At 45.2% G+C, this 22556-nt stretch overlaps 1 protein-coding gene across 4 annotated transcripts in view; it reads left to right on the top strand.

Annotated features, from left to right (window-relative positions):
- RYR1 (ryanodine receptor 1) overlaps positions 1–22556 on the top strand; it is a 117656-nt gene that overhangs the window by 79636 nt on the left and 15464 nt on the right. For all 4 annotated transcript variants that reach the window (XM_067718094.1, XM_067718093.1, XM_067718091.1 and 1 more), the window contains 6 exons: positions 3081–3169; positions 3264–3392; positions 3481–3585; positions 5838–5919; positions 8158–8345; positions 21978–22319. In XM_067718094.1, coding sequence (XP_067574195.1) covers positions 3081–3169; positions 3264–3392; positions 3481–3585; positions 5838–5919; positions 8158–8345; positions 21978–22319 — 935 coding nt within the window. The remainder of the gene's footprint in view (positions 1–3080; positions 3170–3263; positions 3393–3480; positions 3586–5837; positions 5920–8157; positions 8346–21977; positions 22320–22556) is intronic.

The following is a 22556-nucleotide window of genomic DNA, read 5'->3' as shown; positions in this document are numbered from 1 at the left end:
GCATTTCGTAGCAGCCGCCAAAGTTCAGTAAATGTGGCCGATGGCCGTAGTCTGGGTCTGTAGAGGGAAAAACTGCCGGGCATGTTTAAACGAATCTATTAGAACCACCTATTCATTTTGCTTATAAAATACTTGGCCACGAGGAAGGCCTACAGACTCTTGGCTAACTTAAACAAGTTTGAGTTTTCACAACTTTTGTTCTGGTTCTGGCAATATAACCAGATCAAGGATGACACAGCAAGTTAATTAAATACATCATTGGTGAGAAAACACAACCTCGTGTGGCACACAGCTTACAACGTGAAAGGAATAGTTGAAATTCTGAACAGTAAACATTGTACCCAACGCAGTTTCCTATGACAAACGTGTACAGTCTCAAGGTTGTGGTTATAACACTTAGTGGGTGATAAGAAACCACAGACTGCCCAGAAGTTAACCTTCACGATAAGAAAGGGAGTAATTATAAATCTAACCTCCATAGAACCCGCACCCCACTGGGCTCGTGTTCTTTAAGGTAAACGTCTTTAATCTTCACTTTTTTCTTTTCAACAGAGGATAAAGCATGATCCATTGTTTTGTATTATCATAAGCGCTTATGTCCACAGCTAGTTTTTCTTCAAGGTTTATTAAATACCTTTGTGCCATGTGACTGGGGTTTTCTTTCTTTAACAAAGGTGGCATCAGTCTTTGGGGCTTAGAATGAATTCTATTCCCTGGGTCTATGACTTTTTGGAAATGAGAATGTTCTTATGGTGGGATTTCTCTCTCCCACCAAATTTGCAATCTGGTCCTCTGCCCAAATTTGTGGATTCATTAACCAGCCCAGTCGAATAAATATTTGAAATATCTTTCAAATCTCAGATGCCTTGCAGGTCTTGAGTATTCAGTGCCATTCAGAGCAGACAAAAGCCGGGGAGCCGTATTAACCATTTAGGCATACAGTCTGATTTAAATGAACACAGAAAAAGGAATTAGAAAACAGGGTTGATGGGAAAGCCTGTCCATTTGCTTATAAAATCTTGAATATTTGAGTATACTTTTCATCTGTAATGTGAAACCAGGCAAAATGGACATTCAGCCTGATATAGTGATCGTGAAGTGGCTATAGGGAAATCAGGTGGAAGTAAAACTTTGGGAGAAAAAAACTTTCAAGGGCTGTTGAAGCCATCCTGGGCAACGTGACATTGCTATAACATCAGAAGGATTTCACTGAAGCTTGTTTTCATTGCCTTGATAATTTGATGAATTGGTCATTTGGCAAATGGGCCTACAGAGGTTGTTCTCAAACTCAAGCGTACCTAAGAATCACCAGGAGGCCTTGTTAAACTAGGCTTCTGGACCCCATCCCAGATTTTCTGATTTAGTAATTCTGGGGCGGAGCCCAGGAATTTGCATTTCTAACAGGTTTCCTTCCGGAAGATGCTGACGCTGCTGGTCTGGGCCCATGTTTTGAGAGTCACTGCTCCAAAGTGCAGCTCTTAACCTCAGCACTCTCTTTAAGGCCCTTTAAGAACAGCTATTGTTTATTGAGCGCTTATGTACCAGGTTCTGTCCTCAGTTCATTATATATGCTAAAGCATTAAAACCTCACCAAAGCTCTTTAAAGTAGGGCTTATTGTGACCACCGTGTTACATATGGGGGAACCAAGGCACAGTCTGCCACACAGAGAGGTTCAATAACTTGCCTGAGGTCACACAGCGAGGAATTTGCGCAGCCAACTCCTACTCATCTTTCAGGTCATAGCTCAGAGGTCCCCTCCTCCAAGAAGCCCTCCCTGACCACCTTGTCTGGGTCAGGCATCTCCTCTGGGCTCCTCCAACCCCCTGAGCTTCCCCCATCACAACCTTTATCATCATCATCATTATTATTCCAGAACTTCTCAACCACACCCTGCAGTAGAGAGAATGGTATAATAAGCCCCCAAGAAGCCGTCACTCAGCTCTAACAGTTATCAGCTTTCTGCCATAGAGCAATGTTTTTCAAATAGTGGGAACCAACTCACCAGAGGGTCGTGAATCAAGTTTATCGCAGAGGTTCTCATTCCTAATTGCGCATTGGTATGCCTGGGGAGCTTTACAAGACGCTAAAGCTCAGGTTTCACTCAGGCATTCTAATTTAATTGGTCTGGGATGGGGTCTGAGCACCGGGATATTTAAAATCCTCCAGGTAGTTCTAATGTGCAGCCAGGGTTGGGAGGCTGAGAACTACACATTCAGTGGGTTGAGTTCAGAATTCATTTGTAGTTGACTAGACTAGTACAGGGCAGAAAATAGCAGAACGTATGGCACAGAGTAAGGGTATGTGAAACTTCTGTTTCGGGTATATGTGGATGTAATTTCAGATTAGACACGCGTACTGGGTCTCAGTGTAAGTATGTACTTACTGGATTTCCTACTGTAGGTTGCAGTTAGAAAAGACTGAAAACTTACTACATGATAATATAAACTTCACAAGGGCAGGGACTTTGTCTTCTCCTACTGCTGTATCTCCAGGGCACATAATAAATGCTCAGGAAATTTGTAGTATCAAAGTATGTGACCAGTCTTCATCTCCCGTTAGCATATAGTATATGCTTAATAAATATATATTAAATAAATGAACAAATAAATAAATAATGCTTATCTCCTCTGGTTCTTGGTAGGTGCTCAATAAATATTTTTTGGATAAATGAATGAATAAATAACCAATCTCCGATCTCCCCAGCACATAGTAGGCATTCAGTAAAAAACTTTTGTGAACAAACGAAGGCTGAATCTCCATTTCCCCCTGCTACATTGTAGGTGCTCAATAAATACTTCGGGGAAAAAAATGAGTAAATGACTGGCCCTCCACCACATCTGGCACATAGTAGGCCCTCAATAAATATTTATTAGACAAATGGATAAATGATCCTCCATCTTCCCCTAACACATAGTAGGTACTGATAAAGAGCTTTTAAGTAAATTAATGATTATATGCCTTCCGGCATACAATAGGCCCTCAATAAACATTTATTGCATAAAAGAATAAAGGACTCACTGTCCACCTCCCCTAGCACATGGTAGATGCTCAATAAATGAGTGACTTTTCACCTCTCTAGATTTCCAAAACTACCTACGGACACAGACAGGGAATACAACCACTATTAACATCATCATCTGTACTGTGGACTACCTCCTGCGGCTTCAGGTGAGGCTGTGAGGCCGTCCAGGTGTGACCCGGGTCGGGGTCTGTTGGGCCATGGTTGGCACCAGCAGCCCCTCACACTGTGTCTGCCCCCCAGGAATCCATCAGCGACTTCTACTGGTACTACTCGGGCAAGGATGTCATTGAGGAGCAGGGCAAGAGGAACTTTTCCAAGGCCATGTCTGTGGCTAAACAGGTGTTCAACAGCCTCACCGAATACATTCAGGTAGGGCTCGCCCGCTGCGGCGGGGCGGGGCAGTTCAGCATCCCGCGCCCTGCCTCGCGCTCACGTAGAACCTCTCTCTGCCCTACAGGGGCCCTGCACCGGGAACCAGCAGAGTCTAGCGCACAGCCGCCTCTGGGACGCCGTGGTGGGATTCCTGCACGTGTTTGCCCACATGATGATGAAGCTCGCTCAGGTTCGGGCCTCTCTGTTTTTCATCCAACTGCTTCCAGGCATCCCCCAGCTGGCACGTTTCCAAGTTTTGCCCCGTCGGTCCGTGTCGCACCCCAGTGCTCCCGGCAGGTTGCAGACCGGTCCCTCTCCGTGGCCAAATCCATCTTTCTTCTGGATTGGCTCTCTCCATGACCCCGCCTCCTCCTCTGCCACCGCCAATCGGCCGGTTATCCATCTACAGTTCCCTTGGACTGACGTTTGGGGCCCGCCCGCTCTGGTCCAGAGCTCCTCTATGATTGGTTGGTGTTCTTTCCCCTCTGATGAGGTCACCCAGATTCGGACAGGACTAGGGATAGGATGAGGGTAGGCTTCTAGATCTGGGCCTGGGGCTGAAGGGGTGTTTTGCTTCTTTATTCTGCTTGCGGCAGATGACATCTATCCAGGGCATCCATGATGTAAGGTCCCTGTCGAGCCCCGTCTCCCATCTCTAGCATCTTCGTGCTCCCCTTTTCCCCACCACCCCCGCCCCTTTGCAGCCTTGTCAATGCCTCACAAACACCGTATCCATTTGTTCTGCTTCTGTCTGGTAAACATATTCAAGGCTGCCATATGCGCTGCAGCAGGGCCCAGCATCTGAAACGGCACCATCCACATCCTAGACGTCATACATATATCGGTGTATTTATTACAATAGTTTTCCAGCAGATGGCAATATTCTGTATATTATAATTTCCCAACAGGAAAGAGTCTTGAAGAAGGGAAGCCTTTTTCTGATTTATTCAAAGGCACCACAGGGGCTGGCAGAAACCCTGTCTGGTGTCATCTGACCTTTTGAAAGGAGTTGAACTTAAGAATGCAATTTCTTAGTGTCAGTGAGTTCAAGTGGGGCTGTTGATGTAATCTTAAAATTCTAGAGGATATTGGTATCTTAGTGTAGTGTTCCAAATCCTGCAGAATTAATTCCTCAGCCGTAGTCTAGGTTAAATTGCAAGGGCTAGAAATCCAATGCAAAGTGGTAGCTTACAAAAAAAGAATTTATCAGTTCACATCACAGATCAGATCCGGGGCCTGTAGTGCTGTTAGTAGAAATGTCCCTCTCCTCTCTAGCTTCATTCTCAAGCAGGTGCTCCCCATGGGCTGGGAAAATGATGCCCTGGGCTTTCATGAGCTCCACTAACAGCTCCAGAGGGAAGAGAACACCTCTTTAGATCCAGAAAAAGATCTGCCGTATTCTCTTATTCGACTACTAGGTCACATGCTCATTCCTGAACCAATCACCCTGGCCAGGGGAAAGAAAGCTCTGATTGGCCAGTCCTGGTTATATACCCACCCCTACAACCCGGAAGATGGGGTTAGTCCCATAGGCTCTGAGAGTGGGATTGTTGAGAGAATCAAGGGGCTACATCATGGACAGGCACACACCACAGGACTCACCCATCTTAGGATCTTGAGATCCTGGAATGTTGGAATCTTAGAGTCAGAATGCAGAGCTTTGGAACTGTGGAAACGTGTTAGGATTAGAATCAGCAACTCTAGAACTAGCATGGGGTAGAAGGAGCCTTACATCCCATTTATCTGGTACCCTTCCCCTTCCTCCATTTCATTAGGTAGAACCATATGAAATTACCACTTTGTTGGTGAGAAATGACTGAAGGCTAGCAATTTTATGTAGCTCAACCTAATACAAATAGGGACCAGGGGGCAGAACTTTGACCATGTTGGAGACTTCTGTGGACCCTACATGAGACACTGTGACAGGAGAGCCATTCTTCCCAAATGGCTTACCAGAAAGCACATAGCTGTGTCCCACAGCCTTCTTTCTGAACCCAGAGTCCCACTTTTTCGATCACACATTCATTCAACAAACGTGTCAAGCACCCACCGTAGGCCAGGTGCAGTGCTGAACTCTCATCTCTTCCCAGGTCTGTGTCACTGTCCCCAGTATTTGCCCCTGTCCGTCTCTGTCTCTCTTGGCTCCAAGCATCTGCTCTCAGGTCCCCATACACCTCCCAGTTCTCCTTGTCTGCCAGCCCTTGTCCTTACACGTCACCTGTTGGGCCCACTTCCCCCAAAGTGCCAATCTCACCCCACAGTCTTGTCTCTCTGCCTTTTCCCCTGCTTCCGAGGAACATGTCGGGACTCGGGTCCCCTCGGAGGTAAGAGGGGGAAAGAAAAGGGGTCTTAGGCCCTGCTGGGTGGGTGGAAGCAGCTGGAGGTGGGGGAGGCGTCTCTGCTGAGAAGAGCCCTCACGAAGCTGGGATGTGGGGTCTCTAGGACTCGAGCCAGATCGAGCTGTTGAAGGAGCTGCTGGATCTACAGAAGGACATGGTGGTGATGTTGCTGTCACTACTAGAAGGTAAACTCCTAGTGGGTGGGGGTAAGGGGAGGGTACCAATGTTCAGATGATCCTAAAAATGGCCCTCTGAGACCCAGGAGAGCCTAACCTTCAACCCCATCTGATATCATGTGAGGGTCATTGCATTTAAGTTGCTATAAGAAGCTCAGCAAACACTTATTGGGCACTTATTATGTGCCAGGTCCTGACTGTAGATATAGTAATTTATCGGATCGCCAGAGAAATCTTAATTAGGTGAGTGGCCTGGACACTTTTTAAAATTTATGCACTGAATATTTATTTGCTGAATATGTCATTTAGCTCTTGCTGCCTAACAAATATACCCAAAACGTAGTGATTTAAAACAACCATAATTTATTACTAATTAATAAAATTATTTAACTTGTAGACAAAGACTTTTTCCTATAGAGGTCCATAACAACATCCTCATTCTTTTATATGGCTGCATAGTACTAATTGCGTGGGGGTACAGTGATTCATTTAACCACACCCCATCAATGGACATTCAAGGTTCTTAATTAAAAAATATTTTGCTATTACAAACCATGTTGCAATGAATAATCCTCCTACAATGTTTTAAATTTTTGGTAACTAGTCATCAGCTTTTAAAAATCAGATGTAAAGGGACTTCCCTGGTGGCACAGTGGTTAAGAATCCACCTGCCGGGCTTCCCTGGTGGCGCAGTGGTTGAGAGTCCGCCTGCCGATGCAGGGGACACGGGTTCGTGCCCCGGTCCGGGAACATCCCACATGCCGCGGAGCGGCTGGGCCCGTGAGCCATGGCCGCTGAGCCTGCGCGTCTGGAGCCTGTGCTCCACAACGGGAGAGGCCACAACAGTGAGAGGCCCACGTACCGCAAAAAAAAAAAAAAAAAAAAGAATCCACCTGCCAATGCAGGGGACACGGGTTTGAGCCCTGGTCTGGGAAGATCCCACATGCCGCGGACTCCGCAACAGAAGAAGCCACCGCAAGGAAGAGTAGCCCCCGCTCACCGCAACTAGAGAAAGCCCGCCCACAGCAACAAAGACCCAAAGCAGCCAAAAATAATCAATTAATTTTTTAAAAATCAGATTTAACAATCAAAAATCCCTTTAAACATTTTTCTTGAACAATTGAAAGATTCAGTGACCATGCATCCGCATTCTCACATGGGAAAAATCAGCTGAACTGGATTAAATAACTGTCATGTCAATGTTCAATCTGATTTTGATGACTGCACTATGATTATATAAGAGAATGTCCTCGTCTTTAAGAATATATATGTGGAAACGTTTAGGGGTAAAAAGGCCTCACGTCTACAGCTTAGTCCTTAATGGTTCGGTGAAAAAAAAATAGAGAGGGAGAGATATTATAAAGCAAACATGGCAAAATGTAAACAGTTGATGAATCTGGAATACATGAGGGTTCCCTTGCACTATGCTTGTGAACTACCTGTAAATTTGAAATTATATGAAAATTGAAGGGTACAAATAGAAGCTGGCGCCAGTTTGGGGAGTTCCCTGGCAGTCCAGTGGGTAGGATTTGGGGTTTTCACTGCTGTGGCCCGGGTTCAGTCCCTGGTGGCAGAACTAAGATCCCGCAAGCTGTGTGGCACAGCCAAAAAAAAAAAAAGAATAAATATAAATAAAATTCTGTTGAAAAAAAAGGTGGAGCCAGTTTGCTTTAGAGGGGGTGTGGGGTCCCAGTTTACCACAGTCTCCACCTCTCCCTGTTGTCTTGTCTTTGGCCTACCTCACTCATCTGTGGACCTGCCTGGCCTCTGTGGGCTAGTGGAAGGCTTAGGTGGTGTGAGCTCTGAGGTCAGGCAGCTCTGGGTTCAAGTCCTCCCCACCCCCTTTACTGGCTGTGTAACCCTGAGTTTGAGATTTCTCTGAGTCTGTTTCCTCATCTATAAAGATGAATAGTGACACACGTTCCTTACAAAGATGAGGTCGTGTCAGTGCAGCACCTGGCATGGCATCTGGACCCGCCATTAGTTTATGCCATTGTTATCCTTGTTGATGACTCCCCCAGCTATCGGGGGTGGAGGACATAGACAGAATCAGCCAGGTTCACACCTGATGCCGAGGCAGATCAGAAAGTGACCCTTGCCCTCTGAGGGGTGGTACAGGAGCTGGCCAGGGAAGCTTCCACCAGCGCAGTGGATCCTGGTGGCTCCTGAGCTGGAGAGGGAGGCAAGCCCAATGGGGATCCAGAAGGGAGGCTCTGTTGAGCCACACTGACCTGGGGCTGCCTGCAGGGAACGTGGTGAACGGCATGATTGCCCGGCAGATGGTGGACATGCTTGTGGAATCCTCATCCAACGTGGAGATGATCCTCAAGTTCTTCGACATGTTCCTGAAACTCAAGGACATTGTGGGCTCTGAGGCCTTCCAGGACTACGTCACTGACCCCCGTGGCCTCATCTCCAAGAAGGACTTCCAGAAGGTGAGTACTGGAAGGCGGATGGGTGGGGTGCCAAGTACCAGTCATGCCCTTCTGGCTGCCTGCTGTAGGCAAGAGACTTCTCTGGATGCCTCAGTTTCCTTATCTGTAAAACGGGGATAAAATTATCATCCTTGGACTTGTTTTGAAGATGAAATGCATCAACACAAATGAGAACCTTATTTCTATTATCATTATTAACAGTCATAATATTATCATTATTATAAATAGAGATCAGTTATTCAGTTGATAACCATCTATTGGGTTTCTCCTCTGTGTTGGGCTCTGTGCTGATACCATGGACACAGCAATGATTGAGACAGACACAGCCCTGCCTTCATGGGGCTTATAGACTAAAGGGAGAGGCAGTCACTAACGACCACTGCAGGTCTAAATAATGAGGCTGTTAGGAGGGAAATGCAGGAACCAGCTCTGTCCAGGAGCCCACTCACCTGCCTCTGCCAACCCTTCGACCCCAGGTAAGCCACTCATCCGCTCTAAGCCTCAGGTTCCTCTGTGAAGTGGGGCTAAGATAATAACATTAACTGTTTCACAGGACTGCTTTGAGGTTAGGCAGCGGGTGAACAGAGCCTGGGCAGTGCCTGGAACACAGGAGAGTACAAGAGATATTACCTATTATTATTACTGACAGATCTTTTCCATCACCATTTTGTTAAATTTTTCCTTTGAAATAACTTCAGTCTTATGGAGGAGTTGCAGGAAGAGTACATAAAATTTCTGAATACCTTTTCACCCGGATTGCCCAAATGTCAACTTTTTATTTATTTATTTATTTATTTATTTGGCTGTGCTGGGTCTTAGTTGCAGCACAAGGGGGGTCTTCGTTGCGGTGTGCAGGATCTTTTAGTTGCAGCATATGGGATCTTTAATTGCGGCATGCGTGGTCTTAGTTGCGGCGTGTGGGATCTAGTTCCCTGACCAGGGCCCCCTGCATTGGGAGCTTGGAGTCTCAGCCACTGGACCACCAGGGAAGTCCCCCAAATATTAACTTTTTACCTCATTTGCTCTATCATAATTCCTCTTTACCTCTAAATACTTCAGTGTGTATCTCCTGAGAACAAGTTCATTCCCTTACATAACCACAAAACAATTATTCAAATCAGGAAATCAACATTGAGACAATCCTGCTATCTACAGACTTTATTCAGTTTTTGCTCTTGAAGAAATTTTTTTCCTTGTCAAGGATCCAGTCCAGGATCAGGGATTACATTTAGGCATCCTGTCTCTTTAGCTCCCTTCAATCTGGAACCCTTCCTTGATCTGTCTTTGCCTCTTATGATCTCGATATTTTTGAAAAATAGAGGCCAGTTGTTTTATAGGATGGCCCTCAGTGTGGGTTTGTCTGAGTTTTCCTTGTGATTCGATTCAGGTTATACGCCTTTGGCAGGAATATCAGAGGAGGGCTATGTCTTTCTCAGTGCTTTCTATCAGGAGGCATGTGATGTTGGTTCTTCCCATTACAGTTGGTGTTAGCTTGGTCACATGGTGAAGGTGGTGTTTACCAGAGTCTCCACTGTACTGATACTATCGTTCCCCTTGGTATCTTGTGAAGATGTGCTTTGAGACTATGTAAATATCCTGCGCACCCTCTCAGGGTTAGCATCTATCAGTGATACTTGTCTCAACGATTACTACTATGGCAGTTGAGAAATGGTGGTTTTCTAACTTCCCTGTACCCTTTACCTTTACTAGGTACCTTTTTTCATTTTATTGCAATATGGTTGACTTACCATATTGCAATAAAATGTTGTGTTAATTTCTACAGTATAGCAAAATGGTTTGGTTATACATATATATATATATATATATATATTCTTTTTCATATTCTTTTCCATTATGGTTGATCACCACAGGATATTGAGTATAGTTCCCTGTGCTGTAGAGTAGGACCTTGTTGTTTATCCACCCTACATGTGATAGTTTGGATCTGCTAATCCCAAACTACCAATCCTTCCCTCCCCCACCTCCCCCTCTCCCTTGGCAACCACGAGTCTGTTCTCTATATCTGTGAGTCTGTTTCTGTTTCACAGATGTGTTCATTTGTGTCATATTTTAGATTCACACATAAGTGCTATCATGTGGTATTTGCCTTTCTCTTTCTGACTTAGTTTGCTTAGTATGATAATCTCTAGGTCCATCCACGTTGCTGCAAATGTCATTATTTTATTCTTTTTTGTGACTGAGTAATATTCCACTGTATATTTGGACCACATCTTCTTTATCCATTCATCTGTCAATGAACATTTAGGTTGTTTCCATGTCCTGGCTATTGCAAATAGTGCTGCTATGAATATAAGGGTGCATGTATCTTTCTGAAATATAGTTTTCTCTGGGTGTGTGCCCAGGAGTAGGATGGCTGGATCGTATGGCAACTCTATTTTTAGTTTTTTGAGGATCCTCCATACTGTTTTCCGTAGTGGCTGCACCAATTTACATTCCCACCAACGGTGTAAGAGGGTTCCCTTTTCTCCACACACTAGGTACGATTTTACTGTAAGGAAGAGTTTTTCCCTTCTCCTCCATTTATTTATTTGTTTGTTTGTTTGTTCGTTCATTCACTCATTCATTTGTATGGGTATAGACTCATGACTTCTTATTTTATTCTAGGGATTGCAATCACTGTTGTCCGTCAGCATTTAAATAAACCCAGGGTCTCCTGAGTTGAATACAAAGTGCCCCATGCCTCCCAGTTGCCTTCTGAGAGCCTCCCTGCCTCTCTGTCTCCCCGCTTCTCAGCCACGCCTCCCAAGAGCTATCTACCCTCACTCACTCCTTTCTCACCTCCCACTCCTTCCCTGATTCGGGGCTTCTGTCCCTGTCACTCTCCTGAAACTACACCAGCTAAGATCATCAGTGACCTCTTCACCCTAAATCTTTCCTCTGACTTGTCATCTTGGCCGCGTTTGCCACAGTCGGCCATTTCCTCCCCCTCGGCAATGCTTTGCTCCCCTGGGCGTCTGTGCCACGCATTCCTGGGACCCCCACCTTCCCTGCCAATCTCTCGCAGGCTCTTTTTTTTAACATCTTTATTGGAGTATAATTGCTTTACAATGGTGTGGTAGTTTCTGCTTTATAACAAAGTGAATCAGTTATACATATACATATGTTCCCATATCTCCTCCCTCTTGCGTCTCCCTCCCCCCACCCTCCCTATCCCACCCCTCTCGGTGGTCACAAAGCACCGAGCTGATCACCCTGTGCTATGCGGCTGCTTCCCACTAGCTATCTATTTTACATTTGGTAGTGTATATATGTCCATGCCACTCTCTCACTTCGTCCCAGCTTACCCTTCCCCCTCCCCGGGTCCTCAAGTCCATTCTCTAGTAGGTCTGCGTCTTTATTTGTCGCCCTCGCAGCCTCTTAAACGTCACTGTCCCTGAGCCCTGCACCTTCAGAAATAAGAGCTAATATGTATCATGTTCTCACCTGTGTCAGGTCCTGTGTGTAAATGAATGTTAATTTACAGTAACCCTTAGGTAGTAAGGACTTTTTTTTTTTTTGGCTGCGTTGTGTCTTCATTGCTGTGTGCGGGCTTTCTTTAGTTGCGGTGAGCGGGGGCTACTCTTTGTTGTGGGGCGCGGGCTTCTCACTGTGGTGGCTTCTCTTGTTGTGGACCACAGGCTCTAGGCATGTGGGCTTCAGTAATTGCGGCTCATGGGCTCTAGAGCGCAGGCTCAGTAGTTGTGGCACACGGGCTTAGTTGCTCTGCGACATGTGGGATCTTCCTGGACCAGGACTCAAACCCGTGTCCCCTGCATTGGTGGATTCTTAACCACTGGACCACCAGGGAAGTCCCAGTAAGGACTATTTTTTATTCCCATTTTGCAGAAGTGGAAACTGAGGCACAGGAAGGTTAAAGTGCTGTGCTTAAGGTCACACAACTGATAAGTAACAAAGCTGGGATTAGAACTCAGGCAGTCTGGTTCCAGAGTACACTGCCTCCAGATTCATCCACTAATCTAGCCTAATAAACAGTCAGTGAGCACCTCCTGGGTGCCAGGCCCTCTCTGGGGAGTCCCAGCTCGACTCTCAAGACAGGCAGGTTAGGGTGAGAGTCTCAGTAGGGACTGCAAGAGAACCAAAAAGGACGGTGCAGGAGCTAAAGTCGCATCATTTATAATTTTAAAATGACTCTACTCAGCAAAGGAGACCATCGACAAAAAAAAGACAGCTGGGCTTCCCTGGTGGCGCAGTGGTTGAGAGTCCGCCTGCCGTTGCAGGGGACGCGGGTTCGTGCCCCGGTCCGGGAAGATCCCACATGCCGCGGAGCAGCTGGGCCCGTGAGCCATGGCCGCTGAGCCTGCGCGTCCGGAGCCTGTGCTCCGCAACGGGAGAGGCCACAACAGTGAGAGGCCCATGTACTGCAAAAAAAAAAAAAAAAAAAAAAAGGCAACTTACGGAATGGAAGAAAATATTTGCCAACCACATATTTAATACGGGGTTAATATCCAAAATATACAAAGAAGTCATTATAGCTCAAAAGCAATAAAACCAATAACCCAATTTAAAAATGGGCAAAGGACCTGAATAGACATTATTCCAAAGAAGACATACAAATGGCCAACAGGTACAAGAAAAAGTGCTCAATATCACTAATCATCAGGAAAATGCAAATCAAAACCACAGTGAGATATCACCTCACACCTTTTAGGATGGGTGTTATCGAAAAAACAAGAGATAACAAGTGTGGCAAGGATGTAGAGAAAAGGGTATCTTTGTCCATTGTTGGTGGGAATGTAAACTGGTGCAACCACTATGGAAAACAGAATGGAAGTTCCTCAGGAAATTAAAAACAGAACTACAGTAGGACCCAGGAATCCCATTTCTGGGTATCTATGCAAAGGAAATGAAACTATAATTGCAAAGCGATGTTTGCACTCTCACATTCATTGCAGCATTACTCATAATAGCCAAGGTGTGAAAACAACCTAAGTATCTGTCTATGGATGAATGGATAAAGAAGATGTGGTATGTGTGTATGTGTGTGTGTGAAATATCATTCAGCCTTGGTTAAGGCTGGAAATCTTGTCATTTGCAGCAACATGGATGAACCTGGAGGGCATTACACTAAGTGAAATAAGCCAGCCAGAGAAAGACAGATACTGCATGGTATCACATATGTGAAATCTAAAAACAAAAGTCAAACTCAGAAACAGAGAGTAGAAAAGTGAGTGGTTTCCATAAGCTGGGAGGTGGTGGAAAAAGGGAGAGTTTGGTGAAAGGGTACAAACTTTCAGTTATAAGGTGATTTTTTAAAAAATGGGCAAAGATCCCTCCTGACGATTCAGGGTTTCACAAATCACAAGATTTGACGTCACGTACACAACATTTTGTAGCTCAGTATCTGTTTCACAAAGTTACAATCTGTAACTTTAAAAGTGCATTGGCTTTATTTTTTGAATAAATAATACATTCACATAATTTTTAAAGTAAAATATAGCAAAGTATGAAATGTGAGAAGTCTCATTCCCGCCCCTTTCTCAACCTACGCTTCCTTCACCCCCACTGCTGTGAGTAAGCATTAGTTTCCTTTTTTGTGTCCTTCTATCATTTTCTCCAGATAGTATTTTCCTCTTTTCTTACATAATAGGTAATAAGCTATATACATTGGCCTGTATCACTTAACAATATATTCTAGAGATATAAGGAGTGTCCTGATTATTTTTTATAGGTTTCCAGTACTCCACTTTGTGTATATATTATGGTTTATTTGATTATTCCCTGTCGATGGACACTCACTTTTCCCCAGTCTTTTGCCATTACAACACATGCTGTCATTAGGGTGGCCATGGATAGTTGTACAAGTTGTGCACTGTACAAAGGTGCCGTTTATAGGACAGATATTGTAAATGTATGCTGCTGATTTCCAGTAAGAGTGTTGAGGAAGGCTCCACATGGGCCACTAGCAATGCTGGCTAGAACAATTACCTTTGTATGTACATCACTTTGTACGTGAGTTTTATCTAAAGGTAAACTTCCAAAAGTGGGATTGCTGGGTTAAAGGGTAAATTCATTTGTCATTTGGACCGATCTTGCCCTGCATTTTTCCTTCTCATTAGTAAAATGTGAGACTGCCTGTTTTCCCACAGCCTCACCACCAGACCACATTGTCAAATATTTGGATTTTTGCCAATCTGATAGGTGAAAAAAGGTATTGAGTGAAGTTTTAATTCACATTTCTCCTGTTACGAGTGCAATTAGGCATCTTTTCATGTTACTTCTTTTGTATTACTTGTTCAGTGAACTGACCATGGCTTTGGTTTACTTTTCTATTGGGATGTTGGTGTTTTTCTTCTTGATTTCTATATTTGGCTGACTATAACTTTGTTAGTGATATGAGGTGTCCTTCTTTTTTCTAGTTCAGCATTTGTCTTTTGACTTTGCTTATGGTGGTTTGTTTTGTTGGTTGGTTGGTTGGCTTTGGGGAGAGAGGGTTGGCCATGCATAAGACTTGCTTTTTATGTAGAAAATTATTTTAAATATTTTATTAATTTTTAACAGAATAGATAATACAGGGATTCAGTCCTTTTGTAGAGAAATTCAGAACTTATAGCTATGGTTGAGGTTACCTTTGGTCCCCATACCCAACCCTACTCTCATCCCGCCTCTTCAAAGGCTGCCACAGTTATCCTCTAGATGTTCATATCTCTGGACATTTATTTCTGCATTTCCGTTCATATGTAAATCTTCACTGAAAAATATATAGAGGGCTTCCCTGGTGGCGCAGTGGTTAAGAATCTGTCTGCCAATGCCGGGGACACTGGTTTGATCTCTGGTCCGGGAATATCCCACATGCCGCGGAGCAACTAAGTCCGTGTGCCACAACTACTGAAGCCCGCGCGCCTAGGGACTGTGCTCCGCAACAGGAGAAGCCACCGCGATGAGAAGTCCGCGCACCGCAACAAAGAGTAGACCCCGCTGTCAGCAACTAGAGAAAACCCGCGTGCAGCAGCGAAGACCCAATGCAGACAAAAATTAAATAAATGAATAAATAAATAAATTTATTAAGAAAAGAAAAATATATAGAATTATTTTAGGGCTTCCCAAGTTCTTCGTGGTTGACAGTGTTCTTGACAGTTTGCAAAACATGTCTCCAATGGTAAGTACTTTGCAGATTCCAAAACATCTACTACAGTTTGGAAAGCCCTTCCTGGTGGGTGAAAACACATTTCAGGCTACTAATTTATTCTTAGTTAGTACTATTTTGTGGTTTTCTTTATTGTTTTTTGTTAGCAAATGTTTTTGTACCTATCTCTAAATTAAAAGACTTCCTTTTAAAAAAATCTTTATTGAGATATAATTCATATGCTATAAAATTCACCCATTTAAAAGGTACAACTTAATGTTTTTTTGATATATTCACAGAATTGTGCAAGCATCACTACAATCTAATTAGAACATTTTAATCACCTCAGAAAGAAACCCCATACCCTTTAGCGGTCACTTCCATTTCCCCCACTCAGGCCCCTGGCAGCTAATCTACTTTCTGTCTCTCTAGATTTGCCTGTTTTGGACACTTCATATAAATGGAACTATACAATATACGGTCTTAAAAAGCTTTCCTTCTATTTAACAAACCACAGTGTCATTATCACTCCTAACTAAAAACAAAGCAATAAAGACAAAATGAAAAAGATCTGTAGTTCATTAAATCATCAAATGTCTGGCCAACGTTCACATTTCCAGATCTTCTAAAGACCACATATAATTTTTTGTAATTTCTTTGAAGCAGGATCCAAACAAGGCCACCCAGTGCTATTGGTTGCTATTTCTTAAATTCTCCTTTTTTTTAAAAAAAAATTATCTACTTATTTATTTTTGGCTGTGTTGGGTCTTCGTTGCTACGCGTGGGCTTTCTCCAGTTGCGGAGAGCAGGGGCTACTCTTTGTGGCGGTGTGCAGGCTCCAGTAGTTGTGGCACATGGGCTTAGTTGCTCCACAACATGTGGGATCTTCCCAGACCAGGGTTCAAACCTGTGTCCCCTGAATAGGCAGGCAGATTCTTAACGACTGCACTACCAGGGAAGTCCCTGGTTGCTGTTTCTTTAAACCTCCTTTTATCTACTGCTGCCCCTCCATCACTTTTCCCTTACCTGGCAGTTTATCTGATGGATACCTGGGTTGCTGGTCCTGTAGAGCAGCACTGCCCGATAGAAATACAATGAGGGCAACACATATACTTAAGAAATTTCTGGGACTTCCTTGGTGGTCCAATGGTTAGAATCCACCTTCCAATGCAGGGGACGCGGGTTTGATCCCTGGTCGGGGGAACTAAGATCCCGTATGCCACGGGGCAACTAAGCCCACGCACTGCAACTACTAAGTCCACGCGCTCTGGAGCTCTTGCACCACTAGAGAGAAGCCCATGTGCCGCAACGAAGAGCCCGTGCACTGCAAGGAAGGATCCCGCGTGCCACAACTAAGACCCAACACAGCCAAAAATAAGTAAATAAATATTTTTAAAAAAAGAAATTTCTAATACTTACATTTAAAAAAAGAAGTAAAAAGAGGGCTTCCCTGGTGGCGCAGTGGTTGAGAGTCCACCTGCCGATGCAGGGGACACGGGTTCGTGCCCCGGTCCGGGAAGATCCCACATGCCACAGAGCGGCTGGGCCTGTGCGTCCGGAGCCTGTGCTCCGCAACGGGAGAGGCCACAACAGTGAGAGGCCCGCGTACCACAAAAAAAAAAAAAGAAAAAAAAAAAAAGAAGTAAAAAGAAACACGTGAAATTATTTTTAACCATGTTTTATTTAACCTACTCTACCAAAATAATATTTCAACATATAGTCAATGTAAAAATTATCAGATATTTTAAATTCTTTTTTTTATACTAAGTCTTTTTTTTAAGGAACATTTATTTATTTATTTATTGGCTGTGTTGGGTCTTCGTTGTTGCATGCAGGCTTCCTCTAGTTGCGGCGGGCGGTGGCTTCTCTTGTTGCGGAGCACGAGCTCTAGGTGCGCGGGCTTCAGTAGTTGTGGCTCACAGGCTCTAGAGGGCAGGCTCAGTAGTTGTGATGTACAGGCTTTGTCGCTCCGCGGCATGTGGGATCTTCCCGGACCAGGAATTGAACCCACGTCCCCTGAATTGGCAGGTGGATTCTTAAGCACTGCGCCACCAGAGAAGTCCTATACTGAGTCTTTAAAATCCATATGTATTTTACACTGTCAGCACACCTCACTTTGCACCAGCCATGATTCAAGGGCTCAGTAGCCACATGTGGCTCGTAGCTGTCATTAGTGCTCTCCTAGTTGTAGAGTTTCCCACAGTTTTGATCTGGCTGATGCAACTTTGTGGTGTCATTTAACGTGTTCCTCTGTCCCCTGCATTCCCTGTAAACTGGGACTTGGGTCAAGAAGCTCAATCAGATTCAGGTTTGGAGTTTTTGTTTTTATTTTTCACCAACACCTTCCTTTGTGGTGCTTCATACGTCCGTCAAGAGGCACATCCTGTCCCGTCATCTCTCCTTTTGTGATGTCAGCAACCACTGATATTCAATGCCCAGACACATTAGTTCATTAGAGATTGCAAAATGGCAATATTCTCATTTCTAAATGTCTAACCTTTACCAAACATCATATGGTTTCCCAAACCCAAAGCGTCCTATGATTCCCAGACTCTTTACAAACTTTTGTATTTTACAATATGCTTTTCAATTTTTTTATGGTTTAAAAGAACAAGGTTAGGTGTTTTTTTTAAGGACTTCTTAATTTTCAAAAAGTATAACAAAGTTAAAAAGTCTTTTCAGTTTTCAAGATGCTTAATTCATTTGACAAACATGCGTTGAGCACGTACTGTGTGTAGCAGTGAACAAAACAGAGACTGACAGCCCAGTGGCTGTCAGATGAAAATAAGTAAAGAAACAAAATAATTTCAGGTTATAACCTGTGGTCTGAAGGAAGTGAGCAGGGTGGTGTGCAAGAGAGCATGCGTAGAGTAAGCCCTGTAAATTGGGTGGTCAGGGAAGGTCTTTCTAGAAGAGGACATTGAAGCCAAGAGCTGAAAGCTTACCCTGTGAAGTTAGGGGAGGTTGTGGCATCCCCAGGACAAGGGACAACAAGTGTAAAGGCTGAAAAGTGGGAATAAGAGGGATGCAAAGGAGGCCAGTATGGCTGGAGAGGGCTGTTGGGGGCGGGGAGAGGAAAACTTTAAGTCTGAGAGGTGAGGGGGGCAGATGTGCTGACACTGGTTGGCTGCAGGGAGGACTCTGACTTTTGGCCTGAATGAGATGGAGCTAAGGGAGGATTCTGAGCAGGGGAGGAATGTGACCTGACTCAGATGTTCACAGGGTCCCTCCAACTGTGGGTGGGTGGGGAAGAGACTGTGGGGATAGAAGAGGAGAAGGGAGACCAGGGAGAAGGTTGCTGTGAGGGTCCAATGGGGGACAAAACCAGGGTAGGGGCCATGGAGGGGGCAGAAGTGTGTGTGTCCTAGATCTTTTGAAAGTAGAGCTGACAGATTTGCTGATGGATTAGGTGTGGGTAGTGAGATAAAAGAAAGGAATCAAGGATGACTCAAAGATTTTAACTTAAGCACCTGGGTGGGTGGTGATGCGATTCCGGAGATGGGTAAGACTGTGGGAGGAGAGGTTTTGCAATCAAGAGGTCAGTTTTGGCCATTTCCACAAAGAGATGTCAGGTAAGGCTTCCCCTGTTAAGTGTATGGATTCTGGGGGGCAGTCAGGGCTGGGACGTAGGCTTTACCATCATTGGCACGGGATGGCTTTCGGAGGACCAGGCCTCAATGACATCTCCATGACGAGTGTATATCTCAAGAAAAGCATGCAAATTCCAGGCCTGGAGCCCCTCCAACTTTTAGACGTCTGGAAGAGAAGGAGACTCCAGCCAAGGAAACTGACAACAGTCAGAGAAAAAGGTATTTCAAAAGAAGGGGATAGGCAAATGCACAATGTGGAGCATGGTTGGGGGGGTGTCAGATTTTAAGAGGGACAGTGTCACACTGTATCATAAGGGAAGGAGTCAGGCTGACGGCGTGATGGTAGAAGGTGAACAGTTCCTGTGTGATTATGTCTCCACACTCTGTGGTTTCTAGAGCCCTTCATGATTTGCAAAGCATGTTACTCATTTAGAAAGCATTTTGCAAAGTTCTTGGCTACAAAGCATTTTTTAGAGCCAGAAGATTTCGCTTCTGTTCATACCCCAGAGCAGTGTTTCTCAAACCACGTTGCAACCCATCTGTTGGTCATGAAATTTAGTTAAGTCATGACCAGCATCTTTAAAAATAAAATAGAATAGAACATTGCAGAGTGTGTTACATAGCAAAAGTCAGAATTGTGTCGTGAAAACTTTTTTTTTTTGAGTCATTATAAAATGCATTCTTACTATAGGTGTGGTCAAAACATTTGAAAGGCTGCCCCAGAGAACCTCTTGCAAAGAGTGCATTGAAGATCAGTACAAGAACATTTAATGAAAGTGTGTGTAAAGTTAAAAACTGGATATAAACTAAATGTCTGTCATCAGGAGAATAGATAGAGTGTTGTGTTTATAAAACAGGAATACTACACAGCAGTGAAAATGCATTCATTTGATCTATATATCAACATGGATAGATCTTGAAAACGTACAGCTGAGTGAAAAAAGCAAGTTTCCAATTACATGATTATAATTATAATATTCTTTAAATCAAAATAATGCACAGGATACCAAATTTTTTGTGTGAGAAAGTGACAGAATATAAGTAGTAGAAGTACTGACACATCTTTTTTTATTGAAGTAGAGTTGATTTACAATATTATATTAGTTTCAGTGTACAACATAGTGATTCAATATTTTTATAGATTATACTCCATTTAAAGTTATCATAAAATATTGGCTATGGGCTTCCCTGGTGGCACAGTGGTTGAGAGTCCGCCTGCTGATGCAGGGGACACGGGTTCGTGCCCCGGTCCAGGAAGATCCCACATGCCGCGGAGCGGCTGGGCCCGTGAGCCACAGCTGCTGAGCCTGCGCATCCGGAGCCTGTGCTCCGCAACGGGAGAGGCCACAACAGTGAGAGGCCCGCATAACGAAAAAAATATATATATTGGCTATATTCTCTGTGCTGTACAATATGTCCTTGTAGCTTGTTTATTTTATTCATAGTAGTTTGTATCTCTTAATCTCCTATCCCTATCTTGCCCCTCCCCCCATGCCCTCTCCTCACTGGTTTGTTCTAATTTGTTCTCTATATCTGTGAGTCTGTTTCTGTTTTGTTATATTCATTCACTTGTTTTATTTTTTAGATTCCACATATAAGTGATAACATACAGTATTTGTCTTTGTCTGACTTATTTCACTAAGCATAATACCCACTAGGTCCATCCATGTTACACATAGTTCTTTGGAAGGATACACCAACTCCTCGGTGGATACCTTGAGGGAGGGTGGGGGTAATGGAGCAAGAGAAGGGTACACAGAGGGCTCCAGTCATACCTGTCATGTTATAGTTCTTACATATACAGTAGCTGAAAATATGTTCTGGGGTGACGGGCATACGACTTTATTCCCAGTTGAAATTTGGAGGCTTCCATTGTGTCAGGTGCCAGTTACTTAGTTGCTGGAAATGGTAGGATGGGAGACCAAAGGGCCTTGGGGAAGGGGCAGAGGTGGTGGCATGTATCAGTCAGGGCCCTAGCTGTAAGGGGGCTGGCCTGGAGGAAAGAGTAATTATCGAACTCAGAGACAGAAGGAGCTGTGTGGACAGGACGGCAGAACTGACCTTCGGCGGAGAGATACAGCCAGCACAGGGAGGGAGCCGAGGACAGAAATGCCACAAGTCCATTCTCCTGCTGCTCCCCGACCTCGGCTAGACAAGCCCCAGCTGCAGCCAGAGGGTCAGGAAAGCCTCTGGTACAGACCACAGGTGTCATCATGTGGGGGGAGGACGGGTGGAGAGCAGGCCTGCGGGGACTCACCAGGATGGCAGGCAGGGAGCTTGGGGCGGCATCTCTTTACCAGCTGCTACACAAGTGCTGCGTTTCATCGATTCACATCTTACCATCTCTGAAAATGGACTTTATCTGACAGTGGATGGTAGCTCAGCTTTGTGGAAATGCAGCATTCAGTATTTTTTTTAATAAATAAATTTATTTATTTACTTTTGGCTGCATTGGGCCTTCACTGCTGTGCGCGGCCTTTCTCTAGTTGCGGCGAGCGGGGGCTACTCTTCGTTGCGGTGCGCGGGCTTCTCGTTACGGTGGCTTCTCTTGTTGCGGAGCACGGGCTCTAGGCGCGCGGGCTTCAATAGTTGTGGCACGTGGGCTCAGTAGCTGTGGCTCGCGGGCTCTAGAGCGCAGGCTCAGTAGTTGTGGCACACGGGCTTATTTGCTCCGCGGCATGTGGAATCTTCCCCGACCAGGGCTCGAACCCGTATCCCCTGCGTTGGCAGGCAGATTCTTAACCACTGCGCCACCAGGGAAGTCCCATAACGTTCAGTGTTTTAATAGCTGGTACAGCCTCACCCATACCAACCTGCTGGACGTCAGCCTTGGGTGCTGCTTATATGATTCTGGATTTTTCTCTCCTTATGAAAAGTCCATAGTTCTTTCGGGAAAGGCATTGGGGCTCCCTAGGCCACCCCTCTGACCTCCCCCGCTCACTGCTGCCCACTCTCCAGGCCATGGACAGCCAGAAGCAGTTCACTGGTCCAGAAATCCAGTTCCTGCTTTCGTGCTCCGAAGCGGATGAGAACGAGATGATCGACTGCGAGGAGTTTGCCAACCGCTTCCAGGAGCCAGCCCGCGACATCGGCTTCAACGTGGCCGTGCTGCTCACCAACCTGTCGGAGCACGTGCCTCACGACCCGCGCCTGCGCAACTTCCTCGAGCTGGCCGAGAGCATCCTCGAGTACTTCCGACCCTACCTGGGCCGCATCGAGATCATGGGCGCCTCCCGCCGCATCGAGCGTATCTACTTCGAGATCTCGGAGACCAACCGCGCCCAGTGGGAGATGCCCCAGGTCGGTGGCCCCGCACACGCGCATGCTTGCCTCCCGGGGCTTCGGGGCATGCTCCTGGCACGCTTGGACCACACATGGGGCTGTGCACACTTCGCACATCCGCTCTGCAGACCCTGGTGTGTCCCTGCTCCGCTCGTGCAAGCCCACGCCCACCCTTCTGCACACGTTGTAGGGATGCTGCTGTGCCCTTGCGCACCCCTGGCTCTCCTATGCCCACCTCGTGCAGACCCGGCATGG

This window comes from Pseudorca crassidens, chromosome 20 (assembly GCF_039906515.1).
Source record: "Pseudorca crassidens isolate mPseCra1 chromosome 20, mPseCra1.hap1, whole genome shotgun sequence".
Lineage (NCBI taxonomy): Eukaryota > Metazoa > Chordata > Mammalia > Artiodactyla > Delphinidae > Pseudorca > Pseudorca crassidens.
This window is presented reverse-complemented; position numbering and strand designations above follow the sequence as displayed.